At 43.2% G+C, this 19,711-nt stretch overlaps 2 protein-coding genes across 8 annotated transcripts in view; one reads left to right on the top strand and one right to left on the bottom strand.

The window, feature by feature from the left end:
- TBC1D2 (TBC1 domain family member 2) overlaps positions 1–9,204 on the bottom strand; it is a 40,003-nt gene extending 30,799 nt beyond the window's left edge. For 2 of the 5 annotated variants that reach the window (XM_061636197.1, XM_061636217.1), the window contains exons 1-3: positions 8,421–8,865; positions 6,255–6,694; positions 266–407 (exon numbers count right to left, since the gene is read on the bottom strand). In XM_061636197.1, coding sequence (XP_061492181.1) covers positions 266–407; positions 6,255–6,668 — 556 coding nt within the window. In that variant the 5' untranslated portion in view covers positions 6,669–6,694; positions 8,421–8,865. Of the gene's footprint in view, positions 1–265; positions 408–4,082; positions 4,100–6,254; positions 6,695–8,420; positions 8,866–8,886 lie in introns of those variants that run through there. The other 3 variants (XM_061636207.1, XM_061636227.1, XM_061636235.1) reach the window with 3 other exon arrangements.
- The window catches only part of ELP1 (elongator acetyltransferase complex subunit 1), a 51,792-nt gene continuing 40,632 nt past the window's right edge, over positions 8,552–19,711 (top strand). Inside the window, exons 1-6 of one of the 3 annotated variants that reach the window (XM_061636176.1) lie at positions 8,552–8,797; positions 14,042–14,242; positions 15,448–15,600; positions 16,447–16,528; positions 17,774–17,854; positions 18,245–18,330. In XM_061636176.1, coding sequence (XP_061492160.1) covers positions 8,783–8,797; positions 14,042–14,242; positions 15,448–15,600; positions 16,447–16,528; positions 17,774–17,854; positions 18,245–18,330 — 618 coding nt within the window. In that variant the 5' untranslated portion in view covers positions 8,552–8,782. Of the gene's footprint in view, positions 8,798–9,176; positions 9,285–9,801; positions 9,973–14,041; positions 14,243–15,447; positions 15,601–16,446; positions 16,529–17,773; positions 17,855–18,244; positions 18,331–19,711 lie in introns of those variants that run through there. The other 2 variants (XM_061636166.1, XM_061636184.1) reach the window with 2 other exon arrangements.

Genomic DNA, 19,711 nt, shown 5'->3' with positions numbered 1-19,711 from the left:
GATCCAGTAGAACTCTTCTTAAGTTATGAAAAGGGCAAAAAATAAAATCCAGATATGTAATTCACTAAACTCCTTCTGCATTAACAAAAAATAGTCTGTTTTGAACAAGTCTCAGCCATGCAGGAATTCTGTTGGTGTTGACATTTGGAGAAGCAAGCCCAACTAAATGGCCTAATTTGTACAGCAAGAACTAAACAGGCACTGATGAAATAATTCTGCCTCCTATTGGGAAAGAGACCAACATATTTGTGCTGCTGCTGCTTACCATTGTCAAGTTCAGCCTCATTCACAGGCGGAGGAAAATCAGTGTCATCCTCTACAAAACTCCTAGGCTGGTTATTACAGAACTCCCAGCGTTTAATTTGCAACTGTTGCAACCAGTACATCATGGTTGGTTTGTTGACAGCCTACAGTTTTTAAAAAATTAAATAAATTCAGGATCTTTATAATTCAAGCAAAAATTCCACAACAGATAGAATTCAGCAACAAATCCAACAAGAGACCATGAACAGAATCCCGCTTGGTAACATTATAATTGGGGAGGTTCTATGATGCAGTGAAGTCTGGTTTACCATGCAGATGCAGAGGCCTCATTGATGAGGCAAGGTCTAGTGCTTTGGCAAATCCTAGGGAGCCACAAGAATCCACACAAATTCCAGAAGGTATGGTTGGCATTTGAGCTGACAAAAATCTGGTCCACCAAACCTTTAGACGTAGGTCAGTCCATCTGTAGTTGACAGCTTGGGGTTTTTTTACTTATGAAAAAATGGCTTAATTAAACCATGATTTGTTTAGCCAAAATGTGTTTTTTTCTGAACATCCAAACCCAGCCTAGCAGTCTTATCATGGTTTACTTTCTGGTAATAGAACATGATTTAAAGCCATGGTTTGTTGTTGGCTTACTAACTATGGCTTTTTAAATCTATGGCATGGTCTTATGAACCTAACAACCTTGCTTAACCATGGTTTATTTGGCCATCCCACCCCAGATGCTTGCCAAGCTACAGAAGCAGGAGGCAAGAGTGACTGGAAGTTTTGGCAAAACAAACAGTAGCTTGTTTGGTTATCTGTGAGACAACTCATGATTTGTTGTACAAACCATGGCTGAACATCATGTGTGAACGCAGCCAATGTAAACTGCCATGCACACTGAATGTGCTGGATAAAAGAATAATAATAAGAAAGAAAATCTTCACCACCACCAATCAGCAAAATTACATTTTGCATCTGATTGATAAGCACGTAACATATTTTGTTTCAATAATATCAACTCCTTTCATGCAGAGAATGCAAAAGGTCTTGGGAAAAGGCATTCAGAACATATGCCATGTATCATGAGGGTAGTATTTTGCTTTAAGAAAGAATTACAAGGAAACCATGCTTACAGCAATTTCCTGAAGACAAGAGTTTTCTCCTCATCACAGATACATTTGTAAGGGAAAGATAACATTGTGACAGTAACATAGTCAAAGCCTCCAACTCCACTCCAGCCATTTTCTGCCTTTTTATTTATTAAAAAATAAAGCCTCAAAAGGATCAGTATTTAAACTTGGCTCTGTGTTAATAAAATGTATGCTAACTTTATTTCATTTTTTTGTCCTCCAAGAGCCTCCAGCTATGAATCATTAAATGTCTAACAGGGGAGAACACTGAGATTCCACTTAACTGGACACTCAGCTATAATTGGATGTAGCCACGTAAACTACATCAAGAGAATCCTGGCTTCTTGGTGGTGTTGCTGATAGTGACCTGAAAACAGGTGTTAAATGGGACAAAATATATTTATCTCTCTTATTTATAAATGTTCCCAAGTCTTTGAATGCAACAACAAAAAGTTGTGGTTATAACATGTATTTTATGTTCAACTCCACCTTCACCCCATGATCAGCTGTAGCGCAGGGAGCTTCAAGGGCCAAGTGCTGTCAGCTGGAGCACGGCGGCTGGAGCTCCCCGCGCTCCAGCTGATCACGTGCTCCAGCTGATCAGCTGTAGTGCGGGGAGCTCTAGCCGCCGCACTCCAGCTGACAGCGATCAGCTATAGTGCTCGATCAGCTATACTGTACAGCTGATTGCGCGCTATGTCTCACTTTACGGCAGTTTTTGCTTTTTGGCAGGGGCCTGGAATGTAACCCGCCGTAAGTGGGGCCCTACTGTAATGGTACACATCAGAGAGGGGAAGGGGATGTCTTAACCCAACACCTGTTTGGTTTCCCCACCCCTGCAAACCACCCAGAACTCCTGTCCATGAAGCTGTCATTTAAATGCTCATCTGTGCATGCATGACAGCAGTCTCAAATGTACACACCTGGCTTAATTGTGAAGTGAATGTGGCTTATGTTTTCCAGTTGGACTGAAGCTGGCTTGAGGAAAACACATCAAACAGCAGTATTTATCAAGAAACTACGATATGGATTGTGGCTAATGTCTTGTGAATGCAGCTTCAAAAACTAGCAATGGGAGTGAGCACTGGATGCAGAGTACATGGTAATGTTTACACAGCTGTTGCTGGACCATAATTCCTATCATCCCTGACCACTGGCTGATGGGAGATGGAGTCCAAACGACCTTTGGAGAGCCAATGGTTCCCCAGCCGTAGAGCAAGAACAGCAACTTGGCAACTATCAGGGTTCACTGGGCTCATAATTCCAGGAGATAACACAATACTAAAGTGAGGGGGGATGGAGCCATCAGTCAGCTCAAGGCCAGAGGCTAGCCCTAAGACAGGCAAGTGCCATGTTCTCATATAGCAGCTAGTCAGCCGATAGGCCAGAAGCAAAGAGCATAGAGCAGACAGGTGCAGGATCTACTGTGTGAGAGGCTGCCAAGTAGGTAGGCAGTATTTTTTCTCTACAACAGCCTTTCCCAACCTTTGGGTCCCCAGATGTTGCGGGACTACACCTCCTATCATCCCCAGGTTGGGAAAGGCTCCTCTAGAAGATGACAAGCAGTCCCCAGAATCAAAGTTATACAGAGCCTGGAGGAAGAGGCCTGGTTCCCTTCATCACCTGATTCAGTGCCAAGTAAGTTGGTGGAATTTGTCATGTTCCATAGCTGATGTTTCTGAGGAACGCAGTTCAGTCTGTAAGCTCCCTGGCAGACACAGTGACATAGGAGGCAAGGCCCTGGAGTTTGCTTGCCACAAGACCCAGGTAAAAATCTCGGTCTCTAAGGCTGAAGTCCTAAACACGCTTACTAAGGAAAAAGCTCCACAGTGGGAGTTATTTCCAAATAGACCCTCCGTGGCGCAGAGTGGTAAGCGGCGGTAACACAGCCGAAGCTCTGCTCATGGCCAGAGTTCGATTCCAACGGAAGGAGGAAGTCGAACCTCCAGTAAAAGGAATCGACGTCCACTCAGCCTTCCATCCATCCGTGGTCGGTAAAATGAGTACCGGCATACGCTGGGGGGGTAAAGAAAGGCCAGGGAAGGAACTGGCAAACCTACCCCATATATACGGTCTGCCTAGTAAATGTCGCAAGATGTAACCCTAAGAGTTGGAAACGACTCGCACTATAAGTGCGGGGATACCTTTACTTTACCTTTTATTTCCAAATACAAGAGCCAGTGTGGTATAGTGGTTAGAGCGTTGGACTACAACCTGGGAGACCAGGGTTCAAATCCCCACACAGTCATGAAGCTCCCTGGGTGACCTTGGGCCAGTCACTGCCTCTCAGCCTCAGAGGAAGGCAATGGTAAACCCCCTCTGAATACCACTTACCATGAAAACCCTATTCAAAGGGTTGCCATTAAGTTGGAAGCGACTTGACAGCAGTCCATCTCATTTTTTTTTAATTTCCAAATAAAACATGCTTAGGATGGCATTGCAAGTAACTCAAGTCACATCCACACACCATACATTTAAAGTAGTATCATACCAATTTAAAAGTCATGGGTTCTGTCATGGCCCCATTAGAGGACTCATCAGACGAGGATGACTCAGGAGTAACAGCAGCAGACCCAGAAGGAGAAACAGAGGAAACTCCTGAGAACCCAGCTCCTTCTCCCCCTCAGCTGCAGAGCACCTCAGACACAGCTGAAGCCCTTCAGCCAGACGCAGACAGTGAACAGGATACTCCCCCCTCACCTGCAGAGCGTAGACAACAGACGGTCAGGCAGAAGAGGGGCAGGCCTGTCCACTTAAGGCCAAAACGCTGATGGCTCACACCTGCTGACAAACCTGCTCCTTAAAAGTCAAACCTTGGGTTCAGCTTGTTGCTGACTACAATGTCAGGCATGACCACTGTGTGTCTTCCTATCCCCTGAACCTTGACTTGGACTGATCTCTTGGCAAACTAGACCCGGACCTTAACTGATGTCTCTTCTGGATTTCTGGCTTGGCATGTAAACTTTGAACGGCCTCTGCCCATATCTTGCTTCCTCCTTGCTAGCCTGGCAGATTTATAGCCAAGCTGCTGGCTGAGGACTTATGGCCTGGCAATTACCAAGGGATCTCCAGCCCTGCCTGCACCCCCACAGACACTACTGTCTCAGTGAAGAGCTGACAGGTTCCCCCCCCCCAATGAATCCTGGGAACAGTGAGGAGTCTCATAACAACTCTCAGTGCCCTAATCAAACTACAGTTCCCCAGATCCTTTGGGGGAAGCCATGATTCTTAAAGTGGTATAAGAGTGCTTTAAATGTTTGGTGTGGATGGGCTGAAACGGCGCTAGGATATCAGACACACAAAGGCAGACCGTAGCCACCAACAGCAAAGATCCCTGCTCAGACTGGTAGACATGTGAGATTCAAAAGCTTTTATAAAGGCTCAGAGTGCCAGCTGACTTCTTCAAGTGTTCAGCTCTACCACAGTGAAGAAATGTAGCTCGGGGAAGGGCATTTGCTTTGTCTGCAGGAAGTCCCAGGTTCAATCCCTGCCATCGCTAGGGAGGGCTGAGAATGTGCTCTGCCTGAAGCCCTGGAGAGCTCCTGCCCGTCAGTGTAGACAAGACTGAGCCAGATGAACCAATGACTCAGTATAAGGCAGCTTCCTATGTACACAGATGCTTCCTTAGCTGATGTGATTCAGTGTTGCCAGATATGCAAGGCGTTTTGGATAGGTACAAAAGGCATGAGAGAAGAGTCTTTTTGCACTCATTCATTCACATATACACAGATTCAGACTTGCACAGCCCTAGCTTGAGAAGCACAGCTGCAGGTCCAAAGTGACAGCAGCAAGTCTGTTGAATGCCTGAAGAAAACGTTTCTCTGCATCACTGCTGTTGTTGCCTCAGTCAGGGGTGGTTTGCCACATAAAAAAAGAGGGATCTTGGTTGCAGATCCTTGCAACAACAGCACCTAGGGCCTCCCTTGTTTTGTGAAGGCTGTGCTGGGTGGACTGCGGCCTATGCCTCCAGTGGCACTGGCAAAGTGGAGTGGGAGAGGTGAGAATGCTGTTTGCATTTTCTGCAAGAGAGCAGATCGGGCAGGAGGACGGAGGCAGAAATCTTGCAGCAAATCTTTGAACAAAGTGGATACACACCATACGTTTAAAGGATACACACTGGTGCACACACCATACGTTTAAAGCACCCTCTGAGGAATCCTGGGAACTGTAATCTACACCTCACAGAACTACAATTCCCAGCACCCTTAAACTACAGCTGTCAGTATTCTTTTTTTTCACAGGGGAGGGGAATGTGCCTTAAATTTATAGTGCATACACAGTTAGGCGTGAAGCTCTCTGATATTTCTGGTGGCCACTGCTTCCTGAGGTGATGGGGGAAATGCCAAGGAGTGCAGCAGTCATATTGTTCTAAGATGCTTTCCTGAGGCAAAGTGACTTATGGTGGTGATACACTAGGGCAGTGGTTGGTAACGTAGTGCCCTCTGTTGTTGTTGGACTACAATTCCCATCAACCCTGACCATGGGCTATGCTGGCTGGGGCTGATGGGAGCTGTAGCCCAGGAACATCTGGAGGGCATCATGTTGGCTACCCCCACCCTATGGGGTTAAAGGCTAAAGTTAAGTGTTTCTCTCTCCCCATGTATGTCCTCTTGGACAGTTCTGTTGAAAACCCCAAGCACGCTGAGTCTCTGGGACAAGGAATCCAAATAAATTATCTGCCAACACTTGTGCGCCTGGTCTCCCTTTGTTTTCTTGCTTGGGATTAGGCACGAAGGATGATTCACTGCCCAAGATCCCTTTCGGTCACCAGTTCAAAATTGTCCATGGGCTGAAGTCTCAATGCCTGCCACCAGCCACAACATCAGATGCACCATTCCCCACCACCACCAGCCAGCAATGTCTTTCACATACCTTAAGAATAAATTCTTTGCTGGGGGTCCTGATTTCAAAAACGCCCTCATCTGCTCCCACCTTAAGATCAAAGCTAGCACTGGAAATCTCTATGCTCCCCAAAGGGTTGACGTCATGCGCTGTCCTGTAGTAAAGTAAGTGGCATTTGTTTTTGTCATAGAAGAACCAACGCGACTTCCAGGCCTTGATTGGTGCTTTTGCAGAAAATTTATTTAAATAGCCACAGAGTTGTTTCTTGTGGGTTTCCTTGCCATGTTTCAGAGATACATTTTCCCAGTCTTCAGGGCAAGGAGGCCCATCTCCTTCTATGGCACAATCCTTGCTGCTCCCAGTGTCCAGCACTGCTTTTCCCTCTTCTGACTTACTTGACGTTCCAGCCACGAGGCAATCTCTGCTCTCAGAATCTGCCTCCATACTCCCCTGCAGGGCAGATCTTGTTGCTGGAATGTGAACAGCAAAAGACAAAACAGCCCAAGAAATGTTTCGTGGGAAGATACACATTAACTACATGCAATTGGGAATGGGGAACTTTTTTTTTAATGCCTAAAATAAATCTTCTACTACCAAACTTTAAACAGATTCTTTTTTAGCTGTCTGAAAAGTGAACAATTGCAAAGGGCACAGATGGCACTTCCACAGTCAACCTGTTTATTGAGTATTCATCCTGATTAGTTTGCAGGGAGACTAGACAATGCTGGCTGTTTAATGAACAATTATGAGTTCTGAGAAAAGTTTTGGAGAAGAACAATGAAGCACAGTTTAAAAAAACAGGTGTTTTGAGAGGATGCTCCAAGCAGAAAGGGATGAATGTGGGTTGAATGGGTGTATGGGAGGGAGGGAGATAATCCCTTATTTTAGGGCCTTGAACAGCTTTAAACAAGCTCAGTCTACACTGTTGTCAATTAAGGTTAGCAACAGTATAGTTTTTTTTATATAGGATATAGTAAAGCATAAGCACCAGTTGTCACCAGCAAATCAATACATGCAAGAACAGATCCCCTTGCAAGGAGCTTACTGCTCATGTCTTGCAAACAATTTTTAATGTAGAATTAAAAGTAATTTTGCAACATTTGCTCGGGCAGTTGATGCTGCTGACTACCTAAAAACCATGCCCTCTATGGTACAGTAGTGTAAATTCCACAGTCTAAGAATCTGCTGGTTATTAGAAAGATTAACTTCTTGCAAACTTCCTTCCATAACCCCAAACTGAGAGCACTTCTGCTTCTCTAAATAACTGCTTCACATGTACCAAAATAATCACGGCTACTCTCATGGCGACTGAGACAACAAAAAGCCATGACTGCATGAAGAAATGGAAGAAGGCCCAGGAAATCACCCCACTGCTTCCACCTCCCTGAAATAGTTAGTTATAGGGCAGAATTCCCCTTTCCCATGATTGCTTTGGTGGCAGTATGTGGGCAGTTTGCCAGGATGTAATACCATTAATGCACATGACACTTTTCAGCCACATTTAAAAGCATCCCATGAAAAGCATCCTGAAACTTCAGCTGGTCCAAAATGCCAGTATCAGAGTGGTGCCTGAGGCTGGTTGCTGCATACAACTCTGGTATTATCCCATCCTTGTTGGTTTTTTATTTATTTCCAGGGGCACTTCAAGGTGATATTTCTGAAGCATTAAACAGGCCAAGATTGCAGTGTCTTGAGGGCCAGTAACAACTTATGTAGCCACTTTGTAAGGTTGGCCAGTAATATTATCCCCTTAATGCAAGAGAAGTGGCTGGTGAAACTAAGAAATGGAGGCCCTTGCTAAGGCCACCTAATGAGTTCATGACTGAGGTGAGATAAAATTGGGGGAAGAAATCTCAAGTTAAGAGCAATCACTACACTAGCTCTCATTATCTTACCCACTTGACAAAAATTGAACAATGCTGCTTCCCTCACCCATCATACTACCTCCATGCCGTGATAAACTGCACCTGTTGAGCTGCTTTCTTCTTAAAAGTGCCCCTGCAGTAAAAGTGGCCACGCTACCAACAAGCAACTCAACACTACAAGACAAGACAACTCTCCTGTTGCACACGCACATTTTGGGAGTGAAACCCCAATTAAACAGAATTGTGACTGATTTTCTGTGTAAATATGTATGAAGTCACGCTAGCCTAGAGCCTCGAATCTCCCCGAGCAAGCCACTATCAACTCTCCTACCTTCTTTCCAAACAGGGGACTTTAGCCGCCGCTCCTATAAAATGCCCGATCCGTTTCCTAATCAAACGGCAGCAACTCTGATGGTGCAAGGAGCGAGCGGGCAGCTACTTCCTGGTCGGGCTAGGAGCGGGGCGGTGCCAGGCAGTCCCGGCGTTGGCACGCTGGCTCTGAGCGGCGGCCGGAAAAATAACACAATGCATTCCGCTGCTTTCTGTTTGGTCGGAAAAGCAGGAGGGGCGCCCTTCTTTGGGGCCGTCTTGTTACTTGTGCCGTTTCCCCAAGAAATATTCCTCTTTCCGACTGGCGATGAATTATTCTAGAGATCTCGAAAGCATGCTCATTATTTTGCGGCGACACTTCAGATGGTCCTAATAAAGGTATTGCCCAACTATAGATTCTCCCACCCCTCTTAGATCAATACGGCTGCCTATGTTTTTTGTCCTCTGTTAAGGAAAAGGTATGCTACCTTTTCTGTACTAGCAGGACGCGCAGCGGTTACTCTGCAGGCCAGTACAAGTTATACCGGATCAAATCTTGCGCAGTCAAATGCGTTGCGCGTACACATTTTATTTTGCGTGTGATGCTTGAATTCACTCATCTGCTTCTTTACTAGTCCAGGTATGATGTAGATTTAGTAGATACAGTCTTGATTCCCGCGATATCAACCAATACCACCGAAAATCTATACTGTAAATCGGAAGAAAGTGCCGTTGAGTTCGACGCGGTTACAGGTAATTGTGTAGGACTGCAGCCTAAATCCTGCTAACTAAAGATCAGAGCGTCTTTGAGTGACGAATGGGCTGCAATCCAACACATGTCCACTCAGAAGAGAACTCAGTTGGGTTCAGTGGGATTTACGCCCAGGTAAATGCGTACTGAAGTGCAGCCTAAGTCTGTACTCGTAAGCGTGTTTTATTTGGAAGAAATACTAATTGAAATAAATTAATGGGCCATTCATTTATTCTTGCAAACTCAAAATTAGTATCATATTCGTTATTCTCGTTCAGCAGTTTCACTAATACGACAAAAATTGCGTCTAATCATCCTTTATTTAATATTAACAACTTTATACTGCTATGCGATAAAGCATTATTCGCTGGGTCCATAAAATCTGTATTCTACTTTTGCTATGCTGGTTACTTTAAAAAAAAACAGAAAAGCTAAACGCAAGATGTCTCCTAAAATTAAGCAGTTTCTCATACAAGATTATGAATGGAAAGAACCCCTCTCCCACGCTAAAAGGCTGGTGAACGGGCGCGCAAATCGCTTAAGTCTTGGAGCGGGATTGCCCATTAATAAATCATCACGCTCTTTGAAATATAATAGACTGGATAGGGTGTGCTGTTAGCTTTACTGCCCTCACTTGGTTTGGCTTCAGAATGTCACTGAGCATGCGCCTCGTATAGGCACAGCCGCCCTCATTCGTTTCGGCTTCACTGTCTCTCTGAGCATGCTCTACGCTTGCTTTGCCCGCACAGTAGCTTTAATATGGCAGGCGCGCTGCGTCTCTAGCTAAATTGCGCGCGTGCACTTGGGAGCAGCTTGTTGGAAGGTAAGAGGGAAGTGCAGGGGGTGTTAGCCAGCACCCCAGAGGTTAGAGATTCTCTCCTTGCTCCACCTGAGGATTCTGGTTTATACAAATTATCCCTTTGTACATAGATGGAGGACAAAAATGACAAGGCCCTTAATGGCAAAAGAACTCCCCCCCGCCCATTTTTTAAAAAACAACATGGTTCAGACCCTCTCACACTTGTGGAGGGTAAGATGTGTTAAAACTAGTTCCCAGGTATTGATATTGTGCAGCCGTAAAGCACACTGGGTAATTTCCCCCTTGAGCCTTGAGGGATGGGAGAAGAAAAGAAGCAAACAGTTTAAAGGCAAATTCTTCCAGGAGTCCTTCAAGCAGGACCTGAAAGCAACGGTCCACCCTCTGTTATTGGCTCTCAGTATCTGGTATTCCAGGGTACTGCTTCTGTATGGGGAGGTTCCATGTAGCCATCATGAGTAACAGCGGTTGACAGACCTATCTTCTGCTATGAATTTGGCCAATTCCCTTTAAAGCTGTCTAAGCTCGCAGTCATCACCGCATCTTAGTAACCCGTCTTCTGTGCTAGCAGCACTAGCTCCTGTTACGTTTCCAATTGAAAAGGTTTAGTTTTTTATATTGTTGATATATCATAAACTTCTACTGCTTTAACTTGCTTTAAACAGACACAGTTTAGAAAGGTTGCCTAGAAATATTTTAAAATAAATATTGTGGCTGCAAATTCCATAACTTAAAGATGTGACACATGAAGAAGCACTTCTATCTTGAATGATCAGTCTTGAAACTCTCTATTAGTTTAGTTGGATGACCCAAGTTCTACCGATAAGAGAGAGAAGATTTGTCTTAGTGTACAAATGATGTCAATAGCGGCATATGAAATGAGGGCAACACTTTTGTCTACTAAAGTTATGCCTGTTGGGTAGCACAGCAGCAAGGCTAGTTAAAAAACAACTCCTCCTAGGGCATTCTAGGCAAAGTTCTCCAAGCTATTCTCCTTAAACATCTGTACATTTTAACCTAACCTTCCAAAACACTTGTTGTCATGATATGTGTGTGATGCGTGTCTCTTAAGTATATGATGTAAAAATGGAAATGGACTGCCTTCAAGACGATCCCAACTTATGGCTACCCTATGAATAGGGTTCTCATGGTAAGCGGTATTCAGAGGGGGTTTACCTTTGCCTTCCTCTGAGGGTAGTCCTCCCCAGCTGACTAGGGCCTGCTCAGCTTGCCACTGCTGCACAAGCCAGCCCCTTCCTTGTCTGCCACTGCCAGCTGGGGGGCAACTGGGCTCCTTGGGACTATGCCGCTTGCCCACGGCTGCACAGGTGGCAGGGCACGTAACCCCTGAGCCACTCACTGTGGGATGATCTTTAGCTGGCCCTTGACACCCAGGAGACATGAGTGGGGATTTGAACTCACAGACTCTGGACTCCCAGCCAGGCTCTCCTCCCCACTGTGCTATACCAGCTCATATGATGTAAAGACACACATTATTATTATTATTATTATTATTATTATTATTATTATTATTATTATTATTATTATTATTATTATTTTATTTTATTTTATTTTATTTTATTTTATTTTATTATTATATTATTATATTATTTTATTATTGATTGCCTGCCCTTCACCATTAGATCTCTGGGCGGGTTACAGAAATTTAGAATACAGTATTAAAATCCATTAAAACGCATTACATTACAGGAATAGAGTATGTCCTGAAAGCATACATCTCAAGTGCCGAAGGCCAGGGTAAAGAGGTTCATCTTTAGCATTCACCGAAAACTGTATAGCAAAGGTGTCAGACACACCTCTGTAGGGAGGGAATTCCACAACTTAGGGGCTGCCACAGAAAAATCCCTCTCCTGGGCCACTATGCCCTGAACTTGAGCGTGGCGGAACTACCGAGGAGGCCCCCTCTCCTGATCTTAACACCCAAGAGAGTTTGTAGGGAAGGAGGCGGTCTCATAGATATTTGGGGCCTATGTTGTTTGGGGCTTTAAATGCTAATGTGAGCATCTTGAATTGGGCCTGGAAATAAACTGGCAACCAATGCAACTGTTTTAGAACAGGGGTTATATGAGTTCTAAAAGCAACCCCAGTCACTAGTCTGGCCACTGCATTTTAGACCAGTTGAAGTTTCCAAGTCATCTTCAAGGGCAACTCCATGTAGAGCGCATTGCAATAATTCAATTTGGAAGTTATCAGAGCATGGAGTACTGTTGCAGAGTAATCTATGTCCAAAAGGAGCTGAAGATGACAAACCAGCCAGAGCTAGAAAAAGGCACTCCTAGCCATGGCCACCTGAACCTCCAGTGACAATGCTGGATCCAGGAGTACCCTCAGGCTATCAACCTGCTCCTTCCAGGGGAGTGTAACCCCATCCAGAGAAGGTTGTCTTTTCATCTCCTGGACTTGAGAACTTGGAACATATACTACCTGTCTTTTCAGGATTCACCTTCAATTTGTTGCTCAACATCCAGCCCATCACTGCGTCCAGACACCTGTCTAGTATTTCAAATGGATTCAGATTGAACAGGGAGGTAGAGCTGAGGGTCATCCTCATATTGGTGACACTTCACTCGAAAACTCTGGCTGACCGCTCCCAGTGGCTTGATACATAGATGATAAATAGTACAGTAGGGCCCCGCTTTACAGCGATTCGCTTTACAGCGATTTGCTAATACAGCGGTCTCAATTAGATGCAATTAGACTAAAGCCCCACTCATACGGCGCTTGTTCCGCTTTTACGGTGGTTTTCAGGCATCGCATGCCATTATATTCAATGGGTTCCGCTTTACAGCAGTTTTTGCTTTACAACAGGGGTCCAGAATGTAACCCGCCATATGAGTGGGGCCCTACTGTATGGGGGAAAAGATGGAACTCTGTGGAACGCCACAGGAAAGCTTGTGGCTTCCCTATCAGTGAGGGCAGGCCACTCAGTGTCAGGGGTGAAGGGCAGGCTTTTCCCTTATACAGAGCCTCCTCACTCCCTTGTGCACTTACCCTATGACTGAATGGCAGTTTTCTTATGTGAGTGGAAAGTAAAGCCTTGGACAGGGACATTCTTCTGTCCTAGGGTGCTACCAGAAGGGGACTTTATGCCATAAATGAATTGTTCAGACTTGATTTTTCTATGTGCACAATTGGCATGCGATCATCCACACACTCCATTTTCCAGTTTTAGATTTTCTCATAAGTATTCCACCGTTTCCTATCCACATCAGTGGGTAGTCCTTGATGGAATGTTCCCATGCCACATTTACTGGCCCTTCCACTCAGCCAATTCTCCCCTACCCTGTACTATATTTTTCCATTCTGGGCACGTGTGCAATATTTCTATACCTGTGTGCATACAAGTTAAACTTTTTTCCCCAAACGAGCTCTGCAAGAGCAAAGCCATGTTTCCCTATGGGCACAATGGAAATTTGTGGGTTTTTGGCAGGAGTGGGGTGACACACATCCATTTCCTTTTGTCCGTTGGTTTCAATTTTTAATACAGAGGTCTTGTGCAAAACTGATACTTAGCTATACCAAAATTCTGATAGAGGTCTTGTACAAGACTTCTATATTAAAAATGCGAAATAAAAAGTCCCAATGTGTACACTGCAATTGCAATTTCCAATGTAATCCTCCACATGTGTTTACAGTTTGAGAGAACAGCTCCTCCAGACTGGGTAGTTGAAATTCCAGTGATCCTTTTGTACGTAGGTATTGGTGGAAATAGGCATGCTTGTATTGTTTTGGTTCCCAGAAACAAAATGTTTAGGTTGTGATCAGGTGAGGAGCCAATGAAAATAGAGGTGTGGTGATCGCTCACTGGGACATCACAACATCACAGTACCACATCACCGCACACGAGTGTTTATTGTGGGATCTGTACCCCTCATGCATGCAAGTTTTTTAAAAAAGTGTTCTTGTTTGTGATATCAATATTAAGCCCCGGAATGGAAGCACCAACAATCCTAGTTTTCTCACTATTTTCTCACAGTGCTTCAAACATTCATTTTCAAGTATTACATTTTTCAAGTATTAAAAACGTCACCTACTTCTTCATTTTTTTTTAAAGGTACAGTCTGTTAGTTTGATTATCTCTTTATCTGTGTGCACTGAGGACAATATGAGAAATCTCAGACTACTGAGAACGTGGGAATGCCAGCCAGTCCAGACTGCTGGAACTCCTCAGGGCTTCTCTCTCCGTGTGGACAAAGGGACGCTATTAGTCAGCACAGAGTATGGAATTGTGGAGGTAGATCCCGTCACACAAGAGGTGAGATGCCACGTGTCAGTTATGTTTTTATGTTCTGAGAATTGCCTGCCGAGCAGCTGCTGCAGAACTAAAAGTGTCCATCGCCGGTTCATTTTCCTTCTTGTCCATAGGGAGCCCTTGGCTTTTCTTAGGGCTAGGTCTAATGATGTGAGTGAATGGGCATAATAAACTTTGTAATTTATGTCATTTCAAATGGCATTATGTATACCATAGGAGGAATCGAGTCTGCTTATGTCTGTTTTTACTCTCCCCACAAAGATTTAATTTCTGGGATTAAATCTGTTCAGGGCAGATCTTTGAGTTGCCTAATGTTACAAAACAGAAAACATGTAGGCAGGATTTATTAAAGACTTTTTTCAAATTGTTTATAGATTTTTAGAATGGAGATTAACATCAAAACTTGCAAGGTGGCAGAGTTCAAATGTGCCCCTCCCAGGAAATCCTTGCCACGTTGATTTGTCTGCTGATGAACCGTTTCTGTGCCTCTGCTATAGAACGTCTGCACATTTCAAAGGATTCTGGGATATATTCTAGGACACGCTCTCGGGTCCTGCTGGCTACCAACTGGAGTTTTGCTGAATTCATGATTCAAATGTGCACCTAGAATGTGTCCAGTGTTTTCCCCATGGCTATGCTTTTCAGGAAAGGTCAATGACAGTGTTTTTCACTAAATTTTGCTGCTATATTACTGACCTTTTCAGTACGGAAGCCTTGATAGACTTCCAAAGGACTTCAAGATTCCTAAGAAAACAAATATAAACCCCACTGTGTTAAACAATATTATGTGTGTAACCCGCAATTGACTCAAAGTTTCCAGGGTAGTGTACAACATTATTTGTTAAAATACAATGCAGCAATTAACATGAAAATCTTAAAACCAGTAAACATTATCAGCATTTTAAATTTATTATTTATTTATTTAATTAATTAAGCTTATATACCGCCCGACTAGCAACAGCTCTCTGGGCGGTGAACATTAAAACAATAAACATAGGTACACTTAACAATTTACTATGTGTTAGATGCCAATTCATTGTGTAAAATCATCAACAGTCAAGATATATCCACAGATTATTGTAGCGTTAATGGCAGATAAATATGCATGTTGCTAGGATGCTTGTGCCAGTTTCACACACGCGTGTTGGCAGTGGTCTTTCGCTAAGAGCTAACTCACACAAGCAAATCAATGTGTCTCTGTTTTAAAGGTTGCAAGTGAAGTCTCTTTGATAGCTGAGGGTTTCCTACCAGAAGATGGAAGCGGGTGCATTGTGGGTATTCAGGATTTGCCAGATCAAGAGGTTGTCTGCGTGGCTACAGCAACTGGAGATGTTATACTGTGCAATCTGAACACAAACCAGGTATGGCAGGAGAGGCTCCAGTAACCTCACAGTAAGGCCTGAAGTATAGCAGGGATATTCTTAATGTTCTTGCCTTAATGCTTTTAGCCTCAACAGGGTATTTAGTATTTGCCTTTCTTTTAGTGTAGTATATTGATTTCCTGAAATTTCTTGCATATGAGAGTGAAAATATGTATGGAAAATGGAAATTGCCACTCATGTGTAGTTCGCCACGCACATGCAGTGGGAAGCCACAGCCAATGATGGCTTCATATCACATGGAAATGCCAAACCTGATCTTAATTGTAATGGTTAAACACTTTTTTCTTCCTGTCATAAGAATGATGAACCCTGCTTGATCAGGCCAAAGGCCCATCTAGTCCAGAATCCTGTTCTCACATTGGCCAACCAGATGCCTATAGGAAACTTGTAAGCAAGATAGGAGTGTAACAGCACTGTACTAACTTGTCCTCCCATCAACTGGTATTCAGAGGCATGCCATCCCTATTACTGCTAGCCATTAATAGCTTTGTCCTCAATGAATTTGTCAAATCCTCCATGAAGTTGTCTCTTTAGAAAAAACTTAACAAGAGAATGGTGGTAGTACAACCTGCCTTATCCTGGAGCATAATCACCAGTTCAAGACCATTGAGGGAGGCTCATGCAATACTGTGGAAGTATTTGGGGATTTTAAGGAGGACTATGTTAGGACAGGAGCACCACTGGCCTGACTCAGCAATATTTCAGCAGGTCAAGCTTCTTCTGTCACAATTACCAGGCAAAGGTTCACCTCCTTCATTTCTGTGTGTCAGGCTGATGTTAACGGCACAGGAGCAGCATTAGTCTAAAGCCTCTGATCTTTTGCAGTTGGAGTGTGTCGGGAGTGTGGACAGCGGTCTAACTGTGATGAGCTGGAGTCCTGACCAAGAGCTTGTTCTCCTTGCTACAGGTGCGGAGCAAAGCCAAAGCCAGTCATGTCAGTCTCATTCCTTCCCTTTTGCTCCAGTGCAGATGTCACTGGCTGGTTGCAAAACTGTAACAAGCCTTGGAAACACATGCTTTCTGGGTTAGTGTTACAGGTGCACCGATGCTAGCCGTGATTTAACACAAATCTGATTCTCTTCTTAACCAAGGTTTGTAAACCAACTTCAAACCCTGGCTTCAGGCCCTGGTTTAACAAGAGAACTTGCTTAGCATTTAATAATGGTTAGCATCAGTGCACCTGTGTAACATTAAATCAGTATTAAAAGGAAGGAGGGAATTCCTGCTGAGGAGAGCAGGATGGATGGGGCGAGCATATCTGTTTCTGAACCTGGTTCACAATTTGCAAGCCCAAGTTTGCAGCGAGCAAGCAGTACATCTACACAAGAACTTTGTACTCTGTGTAGGATCCAGGAGTTCCTGTTTGGGATACTGAAGGAACAGAGTCGCCTTTCACGTTCAGTGGCAATGCAGGCATGAGAATGGCTCAGTTAATATTCTGCTGCTGTGTTGACAGCTTTGCTAGTTTAAAAGTTTTTGGCATGTGATATAAAAATCTTCTTTCAAATATTGGTAATTGCTTACTTCACTCCACCACTGTTCTGCTCAGAAGTAGCTTTGACCTTCATCCCAACTTTCTTCTTTAACAGAGCAATCAAGTGCATGTCCACTTAGGATAAAGTCCTACTGAGTTCACTGCAACTTACTCCTAGATATGCATGCATAGGATTGCAGCCTAAATCTCACGTGTGGCTTATTTATTTATTTAATTTCTACACTATGCATTGTATTCAATTAAATCCTGCTCAGAGTAGACCCATTGAAATTAATGAACCTAAGTCAGTTGTGTTTATTAACGTCAGTGGGTCTACTCTAGCATTAAATACCATCATTTAATATGTAGGATCTCTGGGAGGTTTACATAAAATAAACTAAATATAAATAATAAATAAAAGGGGGGGGAAGCAACATCATTGTCGTATGAGTGCATATTCAGTAAAACTTCCCAAGAACGGAAGAAAACTATATAATGTATAAAATCTTACATAAGTAAAACTGAGCAGCGCATGGAAAAATAGAATGCAGGGCTGTGCTAACAGCTACAGACACAGGGTTGGAGTTCTGTGGCGTGATGAGTATGCTCAATTCGTTCATCTCAGCAGAGCAAGAAAGTCTTAATTTTAAAGCCTGTTGTGTCTTTACACTGGGATAGGTCAGCAGACTCTCATTCTGATGACAAGAGACTTCGAACCAATTACAGAAAGTCAGATCCACCAAGATGATTTTGGAGAAGGTGAGTTGCGCTGCACATACTGCATGCTCAAAAACACATGCCTGCACTTTTGCAAAAGTGGATGAAATGCATGGGTAGAACTGAATGAAGCCTGACTTAGATGGTAAACCATTAGGAGGAGCCCAGTGAAAGTGTAGCATATATATATATATATATATATATAAAATCACATTGATATCTGAATCAAAACTTCAAATCTGCATGAAAACCACAAAGTCTTGTTGCTGGTCCTGGACAATGAAATGGACCTCAAGTGGCTGGCATGGTGATATGATGACTTGTAAAGAACTAGAATGAACTATTGTAAAAGTTTGCAGGGTGGGGGCAATAAGTTTTTGTCAGATTGTTAAAATGCCACACTGCAAATTCTGCTGTCTGGTTTACTTCTAGGGAAGTTTATTACTGTTGGTTGGGGTAAAAAGGAAACACAGTTCCACGGATCAGAAGGCAAGCAGGCAGCTCGCATCAAGCCAGTGGTACTGTATTCATTATAAATATATTGGTTATATATACACACAAAAGGATAAAAAGGATACAGAGGCAAGGCAATAGATGTAAGCCAAATGTCAGATGTTGCTGAACTACAACTCCCATCATCCCTGTCCTTGGCCAAGCCTGCTGGGCCTGATGGAAGTATTGATCAGAAACACCTACAGGGCCAAGGGTTCCCCACACTTGATATAAGCAATGAACACTCTTACTGAATAAATTACTCATATTAAAATACATGCAATAAATAGGATCAGAGAGCTAGTGTGCTGTACCAATTAGAGTGTTGCATTTGGGCTGAGGAGATTTGGGTTTAAATCCCCACTTAGCCATGAAGGTCACTAGGCCTATTCAGGCATTGAGCCTGAAAACGCGAGGGTGTAAAGCGTCTGGAAACCAGGGGACACATGCTTGACACACTAGCTGCATCCCTAGCCTTCCTACACTGAACGGGAAGGTCTGAAGGAAATTTCTAACCGTGTCCAACTGAACAGACTTGGAAGCTTCCACACAACTGGGAACCGTGATAATGCAGAATTCCTTATCTTGGGGAGGCTTCTAAGTATGTTGAGTTGGACATAGTTAGAAGTTCCATTCAGGTCTTCCTGCTTAACGTGGGAAGTCATGCATACACAAACTCTTTTTTTTTATTATTAATTTTTATTCAAACTTTCAAAAACAAAAAACAACACAAAACAAAAACAATTATACAAAAAAAATAAAATGTTGACTTCCGATTTGTCGCAGATCAACCATAGGTCTACAATATATAACAATCCTGTCTCTAAAATTATATTACAAAATCACTTTCCTCCAGTAGTTATCTTAATTAATCATCAAATCTCATAAACATTACTTTATTCTTTCCACAAAAAGTCCAAAAGAGATTTCAATTCCTTGAGAGATATATCTTTCAATTTTTCTCCAAATAAACATGTCGCTTAATCCATCTGATTCAAATCTGTTAGGTCCAATAATTTCAATAGCCATTCCTCCATTATCTATATTAATTCCATCTTCCATCTTCAATAATCCTGTTAAGTCCAGTAATTTCAGTAGCCATTCTTCCATTATCAGTATCCCATAATAATCTTGTTGTCATAGCCATAATCCAAATAAACATATCGATTAATCCATCTCGTCAAATCTATTAGGTCCAATAATTTCCATAACCATTCTTCCATTATCAATATTAATTCCATCTTCAATAGTCCTGTTAAATCCAGTGGTTTCAGTATCCATTCATCCATTATCAGTATCTCATGATGATCTTGCTGTCATAGCCATAGTCATATAACAAGAGTCTGATGGGAATTTCCCCCTTCACAAATATGTCCTTGCCATCAATTCTGAATATGTTGCTGAAAT

This window comes from Rhineura floridana, chromosome 1 (genome assembly GCF_030035675.1).
Source record: "Rhineura floridana isolate rRhiFlo1 chromosome 1, rRhiFlo1.hap2, whole genome shotgun sequence".
In the NCBI taxonomy this organism is placed as follows: Eukaryota; Metazoa; Chordata; class Lepidosauria; order Squamata; family Rhineuridae; genus Rhineura; species Rhineura floridana.
This window is presented reverse-complemented; position numbering and strand designations above follow the sequence as displayed.